Source organism: Mustelus asterias, chromosome 10 (assembly GCF_964213995.1).
Source record: "Mustelus asterias chromosome 10, sMusAst1.hap1.1, whole genome shotgun sequence".
In the NCBI taxonomy this organism is placed as follows: domain Eukaryota; kingdom Metazoa; phylum Chordata; class Chondrichthyes; order Carcharhiniformes; family Triakidae; genus Mustelus; species Mustelus asterias.
The window spans coordinates 104,306,137-104,328,104 of NC_135810.1; the positions used below are offsets into that span (position 1 = coordinate 104,306,137).

The 21,968-nt window shown below is 40.4% G+C and overlaps 1 protein-coding gene across 8 annotated transcripts in view; it reads right to left on the reverse strand.

Annotated features, from left to right (window-relative positions):
- The window catches only part of fam168a (family with sequence similarity 168 member A), an 88,469-nt gene that overhangs the window by 40,598 nt on the left and 25,903 nt on the right, over positions 1–21,968 (reverse strand). For all 8 annotated transcript variants that reach the window (XM_078222349.1, XM_078222345.1, XM_078222351.1 and 5 more), the window contains one exon: positions 7,439–7,526. In XM_078222349.1, coding sequence (XP_078078475.1) covers positions 7,439–7,508 — 70 coding nt within the window. In that variant the 5' untranslated portion in view covers positions 7,509–7,526. The remainder of the gene's footprint in view (positions 1–7,438; positions 7,527–21,968) is intronic.

Consider the following 21,968-nt stretch of genomic DNA (forward strand, 5'->3'; position numbering starts at 1 on the left):
CTTTTGTAGTTTCTTGCGGTCTTGGTCAGAGCAAGAGCCATACCAAGCTGCGATACATTCGGAAAGGATGCTTTCTATGGTGCAACTGTAAAAATTGGAGAGAGTCATAGCGGACATGCTAATTTTCCTGAGCCTCCTGAGAAAGTAGAGGCGTTGGTGGGCATTCTTAACTATAGCATCATGTGGAGGGACCAGGACAGGTTGTTGGTGATCTGGACACCTAGGAACTTAAAGCTCTCGACCATTTCCTCTTCATCCCTGATGATATAAACAGGGGCAAGTCCTCCACTACGCTTCCTGAAGTCGATAACTATCTCCTTCGTTTTACTGACAGAGGATCGATTATTGTCATCGCCCCATTTCAGCAGATTCTCTCACTCTTTCCTGTACTCCATCTCTTCATTGTTTGAAATCCGACCCACTGATGATGATATCAGCAAACTTGAAAATGGAATTGGAGAAGAATTTGGCCACAGTCAAGGAGTAAAGGGCTAAGGACACAGACTTGCAGGGCACCAATGTTGAGCATAATTGTGGAGGAGGTGCCATTACCTATCTTTATTGATTGTGGTCTGTGGGTTAGGATCCACAGTAAGAAGTTTAACACCAGGTTAAAGTCCAACAGGTTTATTTGGTAGCAAAAGCCACACAAGCTTTCGGAGCTCCAAGCCCCTTCTTCAGGTGAGTGGTGAGTGAGTCACTCACCTGAAGGGGCTTGGAGCTCCCAAAGCTTGTGGCTTTTGCTACCAAATAAACCTGTTGGACTTTAACCTGGTGTTGTTAAACTTCTTACTGTGTTTACCCCAGTCCAACGCCGGCATCTCCACATCATGGTTAGGATCCAGTCAGAGAGGGAAGAGCTGAGCCCCAGGCTATGGAGTTTGGAGATGAGTTTTGAAGAAATAATGGCTTTGAAGATTGAGCTGTAATCAATAAGCAGGATTCTGACATAGATGTCTTTGTAATCCAGGTGTTCCAGGGTTGAGTGTACGCCCAGGGAAATGGCATCTGCTGTGGACCTGTTATGGCAATAGACAAACTGTAGTGGATCCAGGCAATCTGGGAGGCTGCAGTTGATCCATGCCATGACTAACTTTTCAAAGCACTTCATAACCATGGATGTGAGAGCCACCGGGCGACAGTCATTAAGGCATGCTGCCTGGCTTTTCTTTGATACGAAGATGATGGCCATCTTCTTGAAGCAGGTGGAGACCTTAGATTGGTGTAAGAGAGTCATAGATGTCTGCGAATAACCCCATCAGCTGGTCCATGTAGGATCTGATTGATTGTCCAGGTACTGCATCAAGGCCAGTCGCTTTCTGTGGGTTAACTTCAAGGCAGCTGATCTGAGGCCTGCGACGGTGACCTCCGGAGCAGAAGACATCCTCTTGCTCAAAAGGCCATAGAATGAGTTGAGCTCATCGGGGAGGAGTGCATTGTTGCTGGCGATTCTGTATGTTTTTATCTTGTAGCCTGTTATGCTGTGCAGAACATAATTGGTGAGTGTCCGTATGGCTAGCCTAGGACTCTAGCTTGATCTGGTACTTTCTGCTTATAAATAGCCAGAAGCTTCTCAGCTTGCAGAGCACAAAGTTACCCAGTTAATTTCAAATGCTCTCATTTTTAATGGAAATCAATTTTGTAACCCTTAAAATTTGCAAAGATTTCAACCAGTAAGGCAAAGCTGGCAGCATCTATGGTGAGAGAAAGTGTGGTAATGTTCCCAGTTAAATATGACTGTTCTATGATGACTGTTCTTCAGAACTCTGCTTAACTGTTAATCTCTACAGATGTGGCCAAACTTGAGTATTTACAGCATTTTGTTTTTAATTTCAGGTTTCCAGCTTCTGCAGAATTTTGCTTTTATGATAAAAGGGCAAAAATGCTTGATTAAGGTGAGCGATTGGGAAGACAAAAAAATGGTGTTCCACTGGTTCAAGTGAAACAAAAAGTGCTGCGTTTGCATTTCACACCTACACTTCAGCTGGGAAACTTGTCTATATAGAATGAAGGAACAACCTGGCCTGACTGATTTGGTCCTCAATTTATTAACGGAAAAGGCTTCAAAATAAATTCAAAAAACTGAAAGTTTACTTTTTATTCAGATTAGTGTTCGGAAAGTACATTTTGTTTTAGCTCAGTAATTTTTGCCTTGTTCTCCAATGTTGAGACTTCAAGTAGGAGACACACTGAACCAGCTTCTAGAAATGCAGTAGGGTTTCCAGGGCAGTTCTGAGACTCATTTGCTCATGACACAGGAAGATAAACCCTTTTTGGGAGTCTCTATAGTGGCAAGAAATTTCATTTTCAGTTTCCATTTAGTAATTTGTACTCTCCTCCTCACCTCCTTCATGTGCGCTTGCTTTGCTGTTGCTGGCTTTTCTTCCACAATTCCGGTCCCTTCCGATCATCCTAGCTGTTCCATTGCCCTACAACTTCCAAATATCTCCATTCCTCCAATATGTTGTCCATAATAATTCGCAACGGCAAACTCATGAGGTTCTCTACTTCAGAAACTGTGGAAGAACTGTGGTTCAGCTCAAAATGTACATAAAAAGCTATGATAATTGGAACTTTTTCTTTAAAAATGAGTGATTTTTCATGACTTCAGATCCTGTTAAGTATGAAATAAACACTTTTATTCCAGGTTTCTTTCAGAAAAATATTTGACTGATTGATAAGTATAATAATCTGGAGGGGGGAAATTACCAAGCAGTTTATATTCCATTTTAAAAAGACTGTCCATTCTGTGCGAAACAGGTCGAAGAGAATCAACACCGAGTATGCTTTCAGCATTAATTTAATCTAGCACTACCAAAAAATCCCACTGTGGCAACATTTTCTTCCTGCACTTTGAGCAAAGGCTGAATTCTGAAATCATAGCTGGCCACAGCAACATTAAAATTCCAAGCCATACTTCTCAGATGAAATAGTGCTGAGCATCAACAAATGGGGATAAGAACCTGCTCCAAATTAGGGTCATTTTATCAAGGGTAAAAGGAACAATATTCCACAGGCAGCTACAGTATTTTTCCAGCAACTTTAATTGAGTATTGTAACATAGTGATATTGGGAAAGAAACACTAGGAAGACATAGAAAATCCTAGCTGTGCTTCAATGGTTTAAGGATATTTAGAACTGCATGACTTTCATCACCTTCCAATAAACTGGTAACAATACAGCACAAGAATAATAAACATTTTTACTGATGCACCCCAACATTTCAGCTGGTCAATCTGATTTTTCTATGTAGCTGCAGGAAAGTCAGACATGCTAGACCAAGGATTTCTTTATCACATTCAAGCATTGTACAAACAAGGAATGACCAAGAGAATTGCTTAACAGATAGGAGGTAAATGGGGCATTTTTCAAGTTGCAGGCTTTGGAATACTGCAAGGATCAGTGCTGGGGCCCAGGTATTTACAATCTATATAATTGACTTAAGATAAAGCAAGTGCTGGAAACACTCAGCAGGTCTGGCAACATCTATCGAGAGAGAAAGAGTTAATGTTTGGAGTCCAACATGGCTCCTCTGCAGAACTGTCTCAGATCTGCTGAGTTTTTCCCAACTCAAGAACAGCTTCTTCCCTGCTGCCATCAGACTTTTGAATGGACCTATTTCGTATTAAGTTGATCTTTCTCTACATCCGAACTGACTGGAACACTACATTTTGCACTCTTTTCCTTCTCTATGTATAGTATAACATGCAAGAAATAATACTTTTCACTATATACTAATAAATGTGACAATAATAAATCAAATCAAAATCACTGCTTTTTATTCCATCATCCGCAAATATTTTACTTTTATTACAGTAATGTATCCAAGTTTGCTGACAGTACAAAGCAAGGTGGGAACACTGTGAAGGGAACAGAAAGAGGCTGCAAAGTGATATAGGTTAAGTGAGTGGTCAACAAGGTGGCAGTATAACATGGGCAAGTAAGTGCAAGGTTATTCACTTTGGTCATAATAGAAAAGTAGAATATTTTTCAAAAGACATGAAACTTGTAAATGTTAATGTTCTAGGATACTTAGGTATACTTGCACAAGGAACACAAAATGTTAGCATGCAAGTACAGCAAGCAATTGAGGGAAATGGCACGTTGGCCTTTAGTGCATGTTGTACAATAAATAAGTTTTGCTACAATTGTATGGGGCTTTGCGGAGACCACATCTGGAATACCATGGCAATTTTAGTCACCATATTAAGGAAGGACATTCTTGCACTGGTGAACAGTTGGTTCCGTGGCTAGATGGCTCGTCTGTAGTTGAGAATAATGCCAATGGCACAAGTTTGATTCCCATTCCAGCAGAGGTAAACTTGGAGCCTGCTTACTTGCACTGCCTTTGAGAGTGGGAGGCAGTGACAAAACGCTACTAACAAAATAACTTGCCAGGCTTAGGATGAAGCAACATCAGACAATGAGCCAACTACCTGTCTCTGGGCAGCACACATGACTTGACATACTATACTTGAATGGAAGACAGTACAGTAGAAGTTCACTAGATTGGTCCCTGGAATGAGAGGGTTGCCTTATGAGGACGACTCAGTAAATGGTTTAGAAGAATGAGAGGTGATTGCCTTGAAACATTCAAGATTATGAAGGGACTTGACAGGGTAAATACTAAGGTGTTGTCTACAACAAGGAGGCACAGGTTCACGATAAAGAACTGATCATTTAGGATCAAGACAGGAAGAAATGTCTTCAATCTGTTGAGAATCTTTGGAAATTTCTACCCAAAAAGGTTGCAATGCACCACTGAATATACTTAAGGCTGAGATTTCGGCTCTCAGGAAATTTATGGATATGGGAATGTATGGGAAAGGGGACCTCAAGCCCAAGATCAGTTATTATACGGAATGGCAGAGCAGGCTTGATGAGTCATGTGGTTTTCTCCAGCTCCTATTTCATAGGTTCTCGGTCAATACAAGAAAAATAAGAAACATTAATTCATGTACTGATAGTAACAGAAACTATTACTTAATTTCCCAAATTATCCAAGGTTACCAAGGAAATAAGAACATGGACAAAAAGGAAATGGTGTTTGACAAATGTAATCAAGATTTTCAAGGACATACTTAAGGTAAAGGGGAACCACTAGATGTGGTCACTTAGATTACCAAAAAGTAATCAACAAGGTGCCACACCAAATGTAATACACAAGATAAGGTCTAATTTTTAAGACTATAGCTGCTGCCTGTTTCAGCCATGGCTCAGTTGGTAGCATTCATCTGAGTCCGAAGATTGTGGTTCAAGTTCACTTCATAGTCTTGAGCACAAAAATCTAGGTTGATACTCCAGTGCAGTGCTGCAAAATTGGAGGTACCATTTGTTTTGGAAGAAACATGAAGTTAAGGCTCTGTCTGCTCTCAAGTGCTTCTAAAAAATGCCAAAGTGCCATTTTGAAGAGCAGGGGAGTTCTCTCCCATTTCTGAACCAATATTTATTCCTCAAACATTTATTTTTATGGGACTATGGGGCCTAACTGTGCAACGGTTAGGTGCCATGCTTCCCAATATTACAATAACTACTTCAAAGGAATTTCATGAGCTGTAAAATGCTTTGCAAAGACCCAAAGATATCCATCAAAGGGCCCACATATTATCCTGTTACGGACAGGTGGTGATTTAATTTAAACAGCACAAATTTCTCTTCTCACCACACATCCATAAACAGAAAGGTGTTTTCACAACCGCAGTCCAATGTTTTATTAATAATCCCACAGCAAACTCAAGAATGAACTCAGTTTATTTGCACACACACAAAACATGGGAGGAGGGTTGCAACATTGCCTCTGCCTCCCCTGGATTCATACAGTAAAGAGGGATAGAGAATAGAAAGGTTTATAGTGCAGAGACCACAAAAAGTTTCGCATAGGTTCCACGTCCAGGGTCAAAGTCCAAAGAGATATTCAGGCTGTCTACATCACTTTTCTGATGGAGTACATTAGGTGTACATTTTGTACACCTAATGAAGATAGATGTACAAAAATGAATCAGTAGGCAATGGTACAGAAGTTCCAACAGAAACAGTATACATGAGGTCAGATATTCAACCTTGGCAGGGATGCTTTTCTGTGATGCTGCTAGTTATATGTTAAAATGGCAGACTGAGTCTACAGTAGAACAAGGCAATATAACTGGTTCCACAAGCTAGAGGCCCGTCATAACTCCACATTGTCTTTGACAAGGGATGCGTGCCCATCATCTGAGTCTCCAAAATGGTTAAATGTCTCAACCATTAAGACTTAAAAGGAAGGTTTCAGGGCCCTTTGTCCCATCAGACAAGTAGACTATGGTTGGCCAACCTTAATTATGAAATGCAGATTTTAGTTCAGTCGGGCAGCATGGTCGGTGCAGGCTTGGAGGGCCGAAGGGCCTGTTCCTGTGCTGCAATTTTCTTTGTTTTTTGTTCAGATGGCCTTTGTATAACTCTGAATTTGGTCTGTGCAGCCCACAGATGGTTGTTGGTATCTCTTCGGGGATAACAAGTTGCAAGTTTCCACAATACTGCCAGGCAGCTTCTTTAGTGCGACGGTCAAAGGCAAACACAGATTCAGCCATTTTAAAAGGTCTTTGTCCAGTGTTTAAAATTTTAGAAATAGCCATGAGGATATATATACTTTATCAGAATATACAAGGCAAGGTCTTAGTCCCCTCACAATGCACAAGTCTTTTTTCTTCACTTAACACACATTACATCAAAATGTCAATTTTAATGAAGGATGGGGCCTGAAACATCCCCTCAAACTTTCTTAAACATTTTGCTCTGACCACATTAACCGTGACCATATTTAGCCATTTCAAGTTGTTCTATACATTAAGACTGGGATAGATTTTTGATTTCTCAGGGAATCGAGGAATATGGGGATTGGGCAGAAAGTTATGATCGAGCCAGATCAACCATGTATTGAATAGTAGAGGCCCAAGGGGCTGAATGGTCACATTTCTTGTGTTATTGTCTTAAATAAAATTCAAGACCATCTTGGCCCATACAGCAATTGTTCAAAACAAGAGGAATCCAATAGCCAAATACAAAATCTTACAACATGGGCTGGCTCCGCAAAAAGTAAAAAAAACTATCTTTAGCTAAGTATTTTTATTCTTATAGCTAAGGAAGCAATTATAGTATGATGTCAAGGTTAGCATTTGTTGATTGTTTGATAAAGTAATACAATGTCATTCACTTGGTAAAGTACATATAAAGTAGCTTCTAATGAACTGAGCCATCGGAACTACAATAAAACTCATTGATGTTACTCATCTACAGGAAAATGCATATATTTCCACTGTTAAGGGTATAATCACAAACTAATAAATGCAAAGTTATTTCATTTAAACAGTTGTGTTTTCAGAACACGATGATCCCAAGACTGATGCCTCCTTAAACCAAGGGGAGCGTGAACTGCGATGCAGTTAAAATAAAGCAAACTTACCTGTGTAAGCCATGTTCTTAGGATTTCCATAAGGAGTCCCAGGTTGAACGGGGCTGTAAACAGGGTTCATGTTGGAAGACTAGGAACTCTGAGGAAAGAAGATGCAGCTTTAGATAAACTGAAAACTGTCTATATACTAGATTCTCTGCTGTAATCATTTAAGTGCTGCAAAAATTGTTTTCGATTTGTTTACTTATGAAGCAAGCAGCCACATTCTGGCTATTAACACAGGAAAAACAGAAATCTTTATAAAAAGAAAAGCAATGACTAGTAGGTGGACAAACCATTCAAAAATGTTTAGTTCATGTTTTTAAGTACAGAACATATTTCAAGTTATCTCCAGCATTGCAACTCAATTACAAGAGCAGATATAAAGACTCCATTGTGCCAATGAGCAAAACCAGAACAATGGGTGGCACGGTGGTTAGTACTGCTGCCTCTCAGTGTACAGGGACCCGGTTTCAATTCCAGCCTCGGGTGACTGTGTGGAGTTTGCATGTTCTTCTGCGTGGGTTACCTCTGGGTGCTCTGGTTTCCTCCCACAGTCCAAAGATGTGCAGATTAGGGGATTGGCCATGCTATATTGCCCCTTCGTGTCCCAAGATGTGTGGTTAGGAGGATTAGTGGGGTAAATATGTGGGGTTACAGGGATAGGGCGTGGATAAAATGCTTTGTCAGAGAATTGGTGCAGACTTGATGGGCCGAATGGCCTTCTGCACTGTCGAGATTCTATGATTCTATGATTCTAACTTAACTTGGATCCCTATTTCTCCATACCTGTCCAATGCAATTAATTTAATACTGTCAGCAGGAATGACCATGAACACCTTTCCATGCGACCCAATGGGTAATGCAGGAAAAATGCCTGCTGCCTAGTTAAATTTTTGTATGAAAGAGTTGGCAAAAAACCCAACTTGAATCAAACAGATATGCACACATTTTCTGGTTCAACTATAACACCGCATTAAGCCAAGTTTCAGTGTTATCACATTAAATATCACAATATGCATACAATCTAATTAGGGCACAGGTCAACAGTGTAGCACGTTCCACCTTACATATAGTCTAATTTGATTCTGGTGCAAATATAATTGAATTTATTTGAATGGTTATGACAGGAATATATTACCGTCATACTAAATCAGTGTTATACTTGGACAATAAATTGAAAACCCAATCCCTGAACTAAGAAAAATGTCTTGAATAGATCACAAGAAACCCTCCCCTTTCTCACCGTTTTCCATCATTTTTTGGAGAACTAAGATAAAGTTAAAGTTTATTTATTAGTCACAAGTAGGCTTACATTAATACCGCAATGAAGTTACTGTGAAAATCGGGTACACTGAGGAAGAATTTAGCATGGCCAATGCACCTAACCAGCATGTCTTTGGACGACGGGAGGAAACCAGAGCACCCGGAGAAAACCCATGCAGACACAGGGAGAATGTACAAATTCCACAGACAGTGACCCAAGCCGGGAATCGAACCCAGGTCCCTGGTGCTGTGGGGCAGCAATGCTAACTACTGTGCCACCCTACTCTACATACTCTCAAAAGGACAGAGGGATGCTTAGAGATACAAACAGGCTGGTACACAAGCTTGTTAATTAATCTCAATACTTGGGATGATTTTATTCCCACCACCCCCCCCCCCCCCTCCCACAACGTGGCCAAGAATGGTACATATATGAAATAGATTCTCTTCTTAGCAATTGTATTATTCCCACCTTTATTATCTGAGTGGGAATGAAATTATTATAAACAGAGCTCTGGTGCTCAATAACGTAGGCAAATCCGCCCCCGCCCCCCCAGCAGAATAAGAGCATCGACCTTTTCTACAAACAGATAGTGACCATCCGATCATGCATGCACATTTTTGTTTTTATTTCAGATCAACTCATTTTTTCCTATATTACTCCTTAATCAGATGGCTCTGCAGAAGTTATTTGGCCCCTAACCTTCAGCAAAGCTAGCTGATTAAAGGTTACGATCAGTGAGGTTAGATAATTTGGTGTTGATCTAACAGCTGAAGTCTACAAGGTGTGAAATACATTAGGGATCAAGTCACGAATTAGCCACCGTCTCCAATGCAGAGTCTAATCTAAACGTTTAAAGAGCGGTCATTTATAAATTGTATCTCTTCATATAGCAAACAGCTCTGACATTTAAAAATATTTTAAATAGCAAAAGTTTACCTCAATTAAAAATATATGAAGGAACAACACAGAATAATGCTCCGTATAAGGTTACTAGTTCGAATGAGTCAGATTGGACTCAATGTTCACTGTTTCTTCACAGATGCTGCCAGATCTTAATTTTTCCAGCATTTTCTTTATTTATTTCAGATCTCCAGCATTGTTGTAGTACTTTGTTTTTATTACAGAATAAGGCCATTTGACTCAGTCTTTTTTCCAATAATATATTTTATTCATAGAAATTTGAAATTAAACAGTTCATGTTGGGACATTACCAAAAGTGCAATACAATTCAAGTTCTTGTCATATAGCATGTAGCATTTGAAGTGGCTCAATACAACTGCAGAGATATACAACAAATTCTATGACAAACGTGAAAAATTCCATGACAAAGGCACAAGCTGAGGGGTTTACAGTTTCAGCCCTTGGTATACTATGGCAGGTGGACCTTAGTGTGCTTTCCCCACCAAACCTTTGCGATGGCTGCTCCAAATTTTAGTGTGTTCCCCAGCAAATCCTTCAACACAATCTACATGTAAGCGAATGGTTGGAATCACAAGCTACCTGTTCCTGTACCCCTTTAACTCCTTTTCATTCATCTGATCTAATCCGGAATGTTGAGAATTTAATGCACCAAAATGCTGGTCACCAGAACTTTAAATATTTTAGGAAACAAAAATTCAAATTGAGAAAGGAAAAATCAATTTGAATATTAATGTTCTGTTCAATATACAATTAGATAAAATGTTATAGATATCAACACCGTTAGAAAAAAGGCTCACTCAATAAATGTATGAGAAACCGAGGCTGACCATAGTAAATTGAAATTTTAATCAGAACTGTAACCGTAATTATACATTTTTTAATGTATAGTGGCCAAGCAACCCATTTCTCTGACCAAAGGAATGCCAGGATTTGTGCATTAATTTGATGGAAGCAACTGTGAACATGAACCAGCTAAAGAAAGTCTACATGGCAACTCTGGCACAGCTGCTTTCAGCCATCTAAGGCCTGAAGCTTGAATTTTGCCTTTCTCCTCTTTTATTTCTTTAACAAAGTTGATCATCCCTCTCAATATCTCTACATGGCTTGGTTTCAATACTTCTCTGATATGCTTCTGTGAAGAGTACTGCAACTCTACCTATGTTGAAGGAGCTATCGAAGTGCAAGTACTTCTTGGTTCAGGTATGCCAGGCATTGTCAAGCTGCTTTGACAAATGCAACAGCACAATTAGTTATCATTTACCTGCAAATCCATTTGCTATTTTAAATCTTATAAACACCAGTGATCACAAGTTCTTTTGCACTGCACAACTGACTGGGAATCTTACTGAATTTCTAACCGTTCAACAGAAAAGTGTTATGGATTTTTAAAAAATCTCATTAAAACAACCTGTTCAACCGTATCAAAAGGAATTCATGATTATTTTACCAAGTATTACCCTGGAGACTACTTTTTTTCCCCCACATGCACTTGATCAAAGGCAGATTTCAAGAATAAAGATTTATTGCCCCGATTTGGTTAATGCTATATAGGGGAAAGGCCTTTTTGGGATATTCAAGATACCAGAAGGTCAACCTAGCACCACGTTCCCATCCAATAATCATGCCCTTCCACTTCCCTTCTTTCTTTCAACAGCCCTCTTTAAAAATGATCTCCAACCAGGAATTCACTCCTCCCTAACCTTTTTTTTGTTCTTGTTTGTTACCTGCTGCTTTCTACATGTTAAAGTATCAGATGTCTGAGAAGAGTACTATCTAAATGAAATTTGTAACTATTCAATTACCTCAAAAGGAGGGAAAAACTTGCATTTATATAGCACCACAACAACTTATTTTTCAATGGCACGTTCAACACTAAAACATCCCACTCAGTGTATCCCAGACATCTTCACTCGGTCGAGATCAATAATTTTTTAGTATAAAAATCCAAAATGTCAGTTATTTACTGAAAGAATGAAGCCTCAAGACTCCACGGTTGAAAACAATGTTTTACTATTCAAGAGCCAAATGAAACAATCTAAATACTGCCTTGGGTAATCATCTATACTCAAAATCAACATTGTGATTGATTATAACTATTACACATTAAGTGACAAATATAACTAAAAGATTTTACAAATTAGTTCAGCAATCCACTCGGCATGTATGTCTTCAATATCAGACTCCTTCAAAACTGTTTTCTTCAAAGAATTTCAGGTCCTCTTCTAGGATTTAGCCTGATCCACAAATGACAACAATGCACAACCAACTACAGTTCCACAGGCATGGCCTTCACCAAAAATGATGTGTCTGCAAAAACTCCTCAACTCCGCTGACAACAGTCTGGACTTGAGTGGTGAGGAGGCAGTAAAGGGGCTTCATGGCAATTTAGACAAGCTGAGCAGGTAGGCAAATACATGACAGATGCAGTATAACGTGGAAAAGTGCGAAGTTATCAACCTCAGGAGGAAAAGCAATAGTGATAGCTTGGGAAATTGATGTACAAAGAGGCCAGAGTGATCTTGTACATCAATGATTCTGACCTTGTAGATGGTAGAAAGGCTTTGAGGAGTTAGGTGAGTTACATGTTTGGTTGGCCTAGTTTAAGTTTATGGCCAATGGTGACTCCCATGTTTGACAGGTGCATCCTTCAGGACTCAGCTGGCTCTGTTAAGAGTGGCACTGCCGAGTAACTCCTAGTGACAGATATTGATGAGTACATTCTGCGTCAATGTTGTCCCTTAATGTTTCTTCCAGTGGTGCTCAACATGGAGAAATAAAGCTGAGAAGGCAGTAGTGGCATTCAGGAGGAGGGTTTCTTGCCTAGTATCTGACCTGATACGATGAGGCTTCTCGGGTGTACAATGTCAAAGTTGAGGACTTCCAGGACAACTCCCTCCCACTATACATCTCTGTGCCACCACCTCTGGTTTGCCTTTCCTTCCAGTGGGATGGGATACACCCAGGGATAGTAGTGAAGCAGTCTGGGACTTTGACTGAGGTGCGATTTGATGAGTAGGCCTATTTCAGTTGTTGCTAGACAGTGTGGGATAACTTTCCCAATTTTGACACTATTTCTTAGATGTCAGACAGGACAATGTTGCAGGGTCAACTGCATTGGATGTGCTTTCATCTTGCCTGATGCCTAGGTCGATGCTTGATGGCGTGCCCTCTTTTATTCTTATTCAACTTTTTTCTTGGTTTGACACACTCGAGTAGCTTGCTTGATTTCATAGAGCAATTAAGGGTTAAGTACTTTGCTATGGTTCTGGAGTCACAATGTGGAGATGCCGGCGTTGGACTGGGGTAAACACAGTAAGTCTCACAACACCAGGTTAAAGTCCAACAGGTTTATTTGGTAGCAAAATCCAATTAGGATTTTGCTACCAAATAAACCTGTTGGACTTTAACCTGGTGTTGTGAGACTTCTTACTCTGGAGTCACATACAGGCCAGGCAAGGACAGCAGATTTCTTTCTCTAAAGCACACCAATAAACCAGGTGGGCTTTTACAATAAATGGTTGGTTTCATGGTCGCTATTATTCTGATTATGAGCTTGTTATTCCAAATTTATGTAGCTAACTTTGTGGGATTTTTGCCTTTAAATCATTAATCCTAGTTTTGGGATTACTAGTCCAGTGACATCACTACCGTACAAAACTCAGTTCAATAGTAACCATGTAGACTAGCCGTCCCGAGTGCAGTAGATGGGACAGATTGAAAACAAACTGGTTAGGCAATTTTGTTGCAAATATTCCTTTAAAATTAAGGCTGCAAAGCAAAACCCATCATTCTTTTCACTGTAGGATGACATTTGTTATCTGATTGCAAGGCTATGATTTTCCTGGACCACAGGAATTCGCTCCAGAACCTTATTTTATCATCAAGTCTGCCACACTACTGCCAGATTTGACAGCACTGAACAGTTGGCATACCACTCCAGATTACAAGCAAATAAAAGCACTTTAGATGATTCATCCAAGCTCAGTGCAAGAAATTGAACAATAATTCACAATTGTATTACACCAGAACTGTCAAGCAGTTATTGGTAGGCACCCTGTGGTGACATTCCAGCAAAATCAAAATGCACTGAAGTGCTGAATTGTTCCAGCTACAGAAGTGGAGCTGCTATAATAGGGATGTCACAGCTTTGAACAGGGCTGCTTAGAGATAATGTCCCCTTTGTTGGAGTATACTTGAAAAAGAGTCAGGACAAAACATGCTTTCCAAGATCATAGCCAATCACCCTGCAAGTCCACATTCAGGGTGCAATCATTGGAATCAGGCAGGAAAGGGGAAGGGGCAAGAGAAGAGAAAAAGGCAGCAGGTGGAGAATGTACAGGGGTTGAGCTCATACTTCATCTCTCTGGAAGGTGGCAGAAGTATATTTCCAATTTGGGATGGGTGGTGTTTTCAAGTTTCATCTGGACAAGGGACTGGAACAGGCAAGAGCTGTTGTTCAGCACATGGATGAAAAATGTGTTTGAGGGCAAGGGCAAATTGCTGCACACAGGGACCAGGAATATGCAAAAAGACAGCCAGCAACAATAAAAGAAAACATAGCTTGTGTGTGATGTGCTTGAAGGAGTGAAGACTTGGGAATGAAATCCAAAAGGGCTAGGAGCTGCAGTCTATAGAATAAAGCAATGCTTTGATTCTTTGCAAAATGCATATAATGCTTAAAAGCAACAAGGATTTTGAGGTCCTGCAGAAATGCATATTGACTAATTATAGAACATAGAACAGTACAGCACAGAACAGGCCCTTCGGCCCACGATGTTGTGCCGAGCTTTATCTGAAACCAAGATCAAGCTATCCCACTCCCTATCATCCTGGTGTGCTCCATGTGCCTATCCAATAACCGCTTAAATGTTCCTAAAGTGTCTGACTCCATCATCACTGCAGGCAGTCCATTCCACACCCCAACCACTCTCTGCATAAAGAACCTACCTCTGATATCCGTCCTGTATCTCCCACCACGAACCCTATAGTTATGCCCCCTTGTAATAGCTCCATCCACCCGAGGAAATAGTCTTTGAACGTTCACTCTATCTATCCCCTTCATCATTTTATACACCTCTATTAAGTCTCCCCTCAGCCTCCTCCGCTCCAGAGAGAATAGCCCTAGCTCCCTCAACCTTTCCTCATATGACCTACCCTCCAAACCAGGCAGCATCCTGGTAAATCTCCTCTGCACTCCTTCCAGCGCTTCCACATCCTTCCTATAGTGAGGTGACCAGAACTGCACACAATATTCCAAATGTGGTCTCACCAAGGTCCTGTACAGTTGCAGCATAACCCCACGGCTCTTAAACTCCAACCCCCTGTTAATAAAAGCTAACACACTACAGGCCTTCTTCACAGCTCTATCCACTTGAGTGGCAACCTTTAGAGATCTGTGGATATGGACCCCAAGATCTCTCTGTTCCTCCACAGTCTTCAGAACCCTACCTTTGACCCTGTAATCCACATTTAAATTTGTCCTACCAAAATGAATCACCTCACATTTATCAGGGTTAAACTCCATTTGCCATTTTTCAGCCCAGCTTTGCATCCTATCTATGTCTCTTTGCAGCCTACAACAGCCCTCCACCTCATCCACTACTCCACCAATCTTGGTGTCATCAGCAAATTATGCAATAATACGGAGTAAAAAATTTTTAAAGGGACGTTTCACACTTTGCGAGTAAAACAGAAAGGTTTTCTATGCACTACAAGCTTAAATACACCTGTTTGAAAAAAATCCAAAATTTTCCTTCTAATGCACATTAGTGTTTCCAGAACAAAAGAACGGGAGATATTTCTCAAACACATTTCAGACTTCGGTTACTTTCTTTCTAGCAACAGATTTTAACTCCCCCATCCCACCACCTAACTTTTGTTCAAGGCACCAATGCTGGGATAGAGTTCCATAGATGCAAGACCTTACTCAAGCCAACATGCCTCAAACACATTTTTCATCCATGTGCTGAACAGCTCTTGCCTGTTCCAGTCCCTTGTCCAGATGAAACTTGACAACACCACCCACCCCAAATTGGAAATATACCTCTGCCACCTTCCAGAGAGATGAAGTACAAGGTATGAGCTCAACCCCTGTACATTCTCCACCTGCTGCCTTTTTCTCTATGAATCTCAAGTAAATATCAAGCTCTTAGCTATGATGACACCCCACCACCCAAGTCAGTCCAAACATCAAGTGACTGGGCATGGTTAGGAACAGGCAACAAGGCTGATTTTCTTTGCCATAATCTGGGCAGTGAGGTCAATTTGGAATCACCCAATTGCAACCCCATTCAACCAGTTAACTCAGACAAGAGATTAAATTAGATTCCTCTGATCAGTATAGCTTAATTTCACGCAAGGTTGTGCTTTTGCTCAAGAGGCTTTGAACTGAGTTGGGTGCAACTTGATGAAAATAATGTTGCACCATAATAGTTTGGCTGATTTCAACCATTGGTTCAGCAGTTCAAACAATAAATGAAAGTAGGACAGGGCTGATCATACAATCAGAACATCATGAGGGATCATTTTGGGGAAAAGCCATCCAATTAGTTCCACACTCTGACAGCGAAAAGTATTGTTTCTTGTGCACTATACAGACTGAACATACCTACATAGGGAAGGAAAGGAGAAGGTGCAGAATGTAGTGTTACAGTCATAGCTAGGGTGTAGAGAAAGATCAATTTAATGCAAGGTAAGTCCATTCAAAAGTCTGATGGCAGCAGGGAAGAAGCTGTTCTTGAGCTGGCTGGTACGTGATCTCAGACTTCTGTATCTTTTTCCCGACAGAAGAGAGAATGTCCAGGCTGCGTGAAGTCCTCGATTATGCTGGCTGCTTTTCCAAGGCAGCGGAAAGTGTAGACAGTATCAGTGGATGGGAGGCTGGTTTGAGTGATGGACTGGACTTCGTTCACAACCCTTTGTACTTTCTTGCCGTTTTGATAAAGCAGGAGCCATACCAAGCTGTGATACAACCAGAAAGAATGCTTTCTATGGTGCATTTGTAAAAGTTGGGAGTTGTCGCGGACATGCCAAATTTCCTTAGTCTTCTGAGGAAGGAGGAGCGTTGGTGGGCTTTCTTAACTATAGCATGCACATGGAGGGACCAGGACAGGTTGGTGGTGATCTGGACACCTAAAAACTTGAAGCTCTCCACCATTTCTACTTCGTCCCCATTGATGTAGACAGGGGCATGCCCTTCACTACGTTTCCTGAAGTTGATGACTATCTCCTTCATTTAGTTGACATTGAGGGAGAAATTGTCATTGCACCAATTCACCAGATTCTCTATCTCTTTCCTGGACTCTATCTCATCATTGAGATCTGACCCACAATGGTGGTGTCATCAGCAAACTTGAAAATTTAGTTGGAGGGGAATTTGGCCACAGTCAAAGGTGGAGGAGTATAGTAAGGGGCTGAGGACACAGCCTGGAGGAGCAGCGGTGTTGAGGATGATCATGGAGGTGGTGTTGTTGCCTATCCTTACTGACTGCTCTTTCCCCAAATTTATTTTCTCCCAACGTGTATTTATTCAATTCGCTGTGGTAAGTTTACTGCCACTTTTCAGGCAATGCATTTCAAACCATAATTGTGTAATTTCTTTCATCATATTTGGTTAATTGTATATTTATATATGCATGTATTTAATAACTCAATTTCCTTTGGCACTGCACATAGGGAGTGAAGACCAATTACAGCCTTCAGTTGAAGGTGGGCAAGGATGAATAATAATTGAACCTGAACATAAAAATTCACTATTTCATCAAAACTAATATCTGCATATTTAATCTCTATTTTAAGGTTATACATTGTCCTCTTTTGATACAATACTTGATTATTTAAGCAGCAAATCATACAGCAATTTGGGAAGCAAAGTTAGTTTGAGAATATGAGTTGTTCCCTAAATTTACAGCATCACCACTAACAAAAGGAAAACACAAGTGTACAGGCATCTTAAATGTGACAAAGATTCAGAAAGGAATAGGTTATAACAAATGTTCAAGTCCCACTCAAAGACCCCAAACAAAAAGGCTGACACTCCAACTGCAGTACTATCATAAGTGCCATCTTTCAGATGAGAAATTAAAACAAGACCCCATCTGCTATATCTTGGATGGAAGATGCCTGGCACAATTTTGAAGAGCTGGGGAATCACCCCAATATCCTGGCTAATATTTATCCCTCAATCAACATTGTAAATATAGATTACCTGGTCATCATATTGCTGTTAGAGAGTGTTTACTGTGCATAAAGTGGATGCTGTTTCCAACAGCACAACAGTGACACCACTTCAAAAAGACATGTTACAGGTTGCAAAGAGCTTTGATAAATCCCATGATTGCAAAATGCAGATTTTTTTTAGCCCAATTCCATTTAATCACTTTGGTCCATATACTTTTACACCCTTTATCCACATCTCTTATTAATGTCAGTCTTTAAAATGTCAATTACATGGCACATTCAGCACAGAAACAGGCCATTTGGCCTAACCAGCCATGGCAGTGGTGATGCTCCAATCAAGCCTCTTCGAATCTTACCTCATGTAATTCTAGCAGCACAATAACCCTTTCATTCTTTCGCCCTCTTATGATTCCCCTGAAATGCATCTATACCCTTTGCTTAAACCACTCAATGGGATCAAGTGCCAATTTCTCAGTAGTTTGGATAAAGTTTATTTTGAATTCGCTATTGGGTTTCTTGGCGACTATCACACATCGATGGCCTTAAGTATTTCTCCTCCCCACTAATAGTAATATTCTGTGTATACTCCATCAAAATCTTTCATTAGGCCACCAGAGAAAAGAAACCCAGGTTGATGATTTTCTTCTGTTACTTATACCCCTACATTTCTGGCATCATCCTTGTAAATCTTTTTTTCCCCATCTGTTCCAGTGCCTCTTTCTATAATATAGCCAAGATTCAGTACAAGTTTAGCACAATGTTACTTTTCAATTCTATCCCTCTAAATAAATCCTAGTTCTTGCTTTGCTTTTTTTAATGGCCTTGTTAATTTGGTGATCTGTATTTTTGTACTCCCAGATCCCTTTGCTCCTCTATCCTAGCTGGAGCCTCATTTTCTAGCTAATATGCAATCTTATTTTTCTTGCCAAAATATAGTAACATTTATCCATGTTGAAAATCATTTGCATTTATGCGCTCATTTGGCAAGTTTAATATCTACTGTTGCAGTCCTCAGTACAGACTGCCCCAAAACCCATCCCAAATTTGGAGGCATCAGCAAATTTACAAATTAGTGAGCAACAGTGTTCCCAGCACTGATCCTTGTGGGAACATCATTTCCTTTCGTCGCTCTGAATAACTACCCTTTATCCATTACATGGTTTGTCTTGAAGCCAGCTAGCATTCCATTCTGCTACTTGTTCCTGACTCCCCATTCTCTGACCTTATTCTTTATGGTACTTTATCATAGGTCTTTTGCAAATCTAGGTAAATCACATCTACCACATTATTTGTCTATTCTCTGTTAACTCTCCAAAAGATAAAATGAGGTTGGTCAAGCAAGACTTTCCCTTTTGAGATCCATGCTAACTATTCATTATTTTTGAGAGTGACCCAGCAGTTAAAGATCTCTATTAGGAATCTCCTCAACTGTCTAAACTCAATACAAATCAAGTTTATGCAATCTGCCTTCATAACATAAATAATTTAAAACATGCACTGATACATGAAACTCAGATTCCCCACCTTTCTCCACTTGCTTGCCCATGAAGTCAGACGTGATTACTAAATAAAACAAACAGTTTAGTGTCTCTAACTTTTAGAAACAGATGAACATTCTAGTCTATCTTTCTAAACAAGTTATTCACCAAGCCTTTTCGCCTTAAACAACAATGTCCAATCTCATCTAGATCTGTCTGCAGTTCATCCTGCTGCCACTAGATTTTTGTAGAATTATACAGCACAGGGAGTGGCCACTCAGCTCATCGTGCCTGTGCCAGCACTTGGTGCAGCTATCCATAGGAAAATCAGAATTAGGAGCGAGTGTAGGCCCACTCCGTTATTCTGTATGATCATGGCTGATCTCCAATTCATTCTAACTCCACTTCCCTGCCTTTTCCCCATAACCCTTTACCCCACTTTCGATCAAATATTTATCTCTTTCTTGAATCCACTGATCGATTCTGCATCCACCTGTTGCCTTTTTCTTTATGAATAAATTCAATGACCTAGGCTCCACTTCTGGGAAAAGGAATTCCGCACACTAAAGATCGCCAGGAAAAAATTATCCTCATCACCATCTTAAACCTTAGTTTTAAAAAATATCTCCCCTAATTCTAGTCTCTCCCAAAAGGAGAAACATCCTTTCAGCATCCACCCTGTCAATTCCACTCAGGAATTGCATGTTTCAATAAGCTCATCTCTCATTCTTCTAAACTCTAATGGGTGTAGACCCAACCTGCTTAACCTTTCCTAATAAAGTCTACACCACTCATCCCAGGGATAAATCGAGTGAACCTTCTCTGAACTGCTTCTAACCATTTATATCCTTTTTCAAACAAGATGACCAAAACTGCACACAGTTCTCCAGAAGTGGTTTCACCAAGGCCCTTATAGGAGTAAAATTTCCCTACTTGCATATTGGTTCCCCTTGCAATAAGCAGCATTTCATTTGCCGTCCTAATCACTTGCTGTACCTGCATAGTAACATTTTGCAGTTCATGTATCAGCGCACTGGGATCCCTCTCTACCACGAGTTCCACAATCTCTCCCCATTTAAATAAGAAAATTGATTTTCTATTCTTCCTTCCAAAGCGGACAAATTCGCATTTTCCCACATTATACTTGCCCGCTCACTTAACCTGTCTAAATCCAGTTGCAGACTGTATAGTCTAGACTCTCTACCTCCGCTTGACAACTTACTTTGCTACCTATCTTGGAGTCATTAGCAAGTTTAGCAACAGTCCATTCATCCCAAATCATTATTATAGACTGTAAATAGTCAAGGCCCCAGCACGGATTCCTGTGGCATCCACTAGCTACAGCTTGCCAACCTGGAAAAAACCTTTATATTCCTTTTCGCTATGTCCGGTTAGCTATCCAATCCTTTAACCATGCTAATATGTTACTCCCCTATACCATGTGCCCTTATTTTATTTGGTAACCTATTTGATTTGATTATTGTCACATGTATTAACAGTGAAAAATATTGTTTCTTGCGCGCTATACAGACAAAGCACACCATTCTTAAAGGAAACGAGAGAGTGCAGAATGTAGTGTTAGTCATAGCTAGGGTATAGAGAAAGATCAACTTAATGCAAGGTAAGTCCATTCAAAAGTCTGATGGCAGCAGGGAAGAAGTGGTTCTTGAGTCGGTATGTGACCTCAGACTTTTTCCCGACGGAAGGAGGTAGAAGAGAGAATGTCCGGGATGCGTGGGGTCCTTAATTATGCTGGCTGCTTTGTCGAGACAGTGGGAAGTGTAGACAAAGTCAATGGATGGGAGGCTGGTTTGCATGATGGATTGGGCTACATTCACGACCTTTTGTAGTTCCTTGTGGTCTTGGGCAGAGCAAGAGCCATACCAAGCTGTGATACAACCAGAAAGAATGCTTTCTATGGTGCATCTGTAAAGGTTGGTGAGAGTCGAAGCTGACATGCCAAATTTCCTTAGTCTTCTGAGAAAGTAGAGGCGTTGGTGGTATACAAGATGCTAAAGGGATTGACAGGACAGACAAAGCAGATGTTTCCTCTTGTTGGACATTCTAGAACATAGCATCATAGTTTTAGGCTGTGGGGTGGGAGATTTAAAACAGAAATGAGGAGGAATTACTTCAGTCAAAGGGTCATGAATCTGTGGAATTCTCTACCCCAAAGTGCAGTGAACACCAGAACACTACACAAATTTGAAAAGAAAGTTTTTAATTAGTAGAGGGATGAAAGGTTATGGGGTACGGGTAGGACGGTGGAGCTGAGGCCAAGATGTGATCAGCTATGATTGTATTGAATAGCGGAGCTGGTTCTTGGAGTGGAATTGCCTACTCCTGCTCTTAGTTCTTATGTAACCTTTGATGTGGTACCTTTTCAAATCCCTTTTGGAAATCCAAGAACACCGCATCTACAGGTTCCCTTTTATCCACCAAGCTTGTTAATTCCTTATAAAGCTCGAATGGATTAAGTGTGATTTCCCCTTCACAAAGTCAAGCTGATTCTGCCTGATCACATGATGATTTTCTAAGTACCCTGCTATAACCATTTTAGGGAAATTGCTAAAATCCATTACTATGACAGAGACTGGGCCAAACAGCCTATAGTTCCCTGTTTTCTGCCTCCCTCCTTTCTTGAATAAAGATGTTACATTAGCTATTTTACAAGCTGCTGGGACCCTTCCAGAAT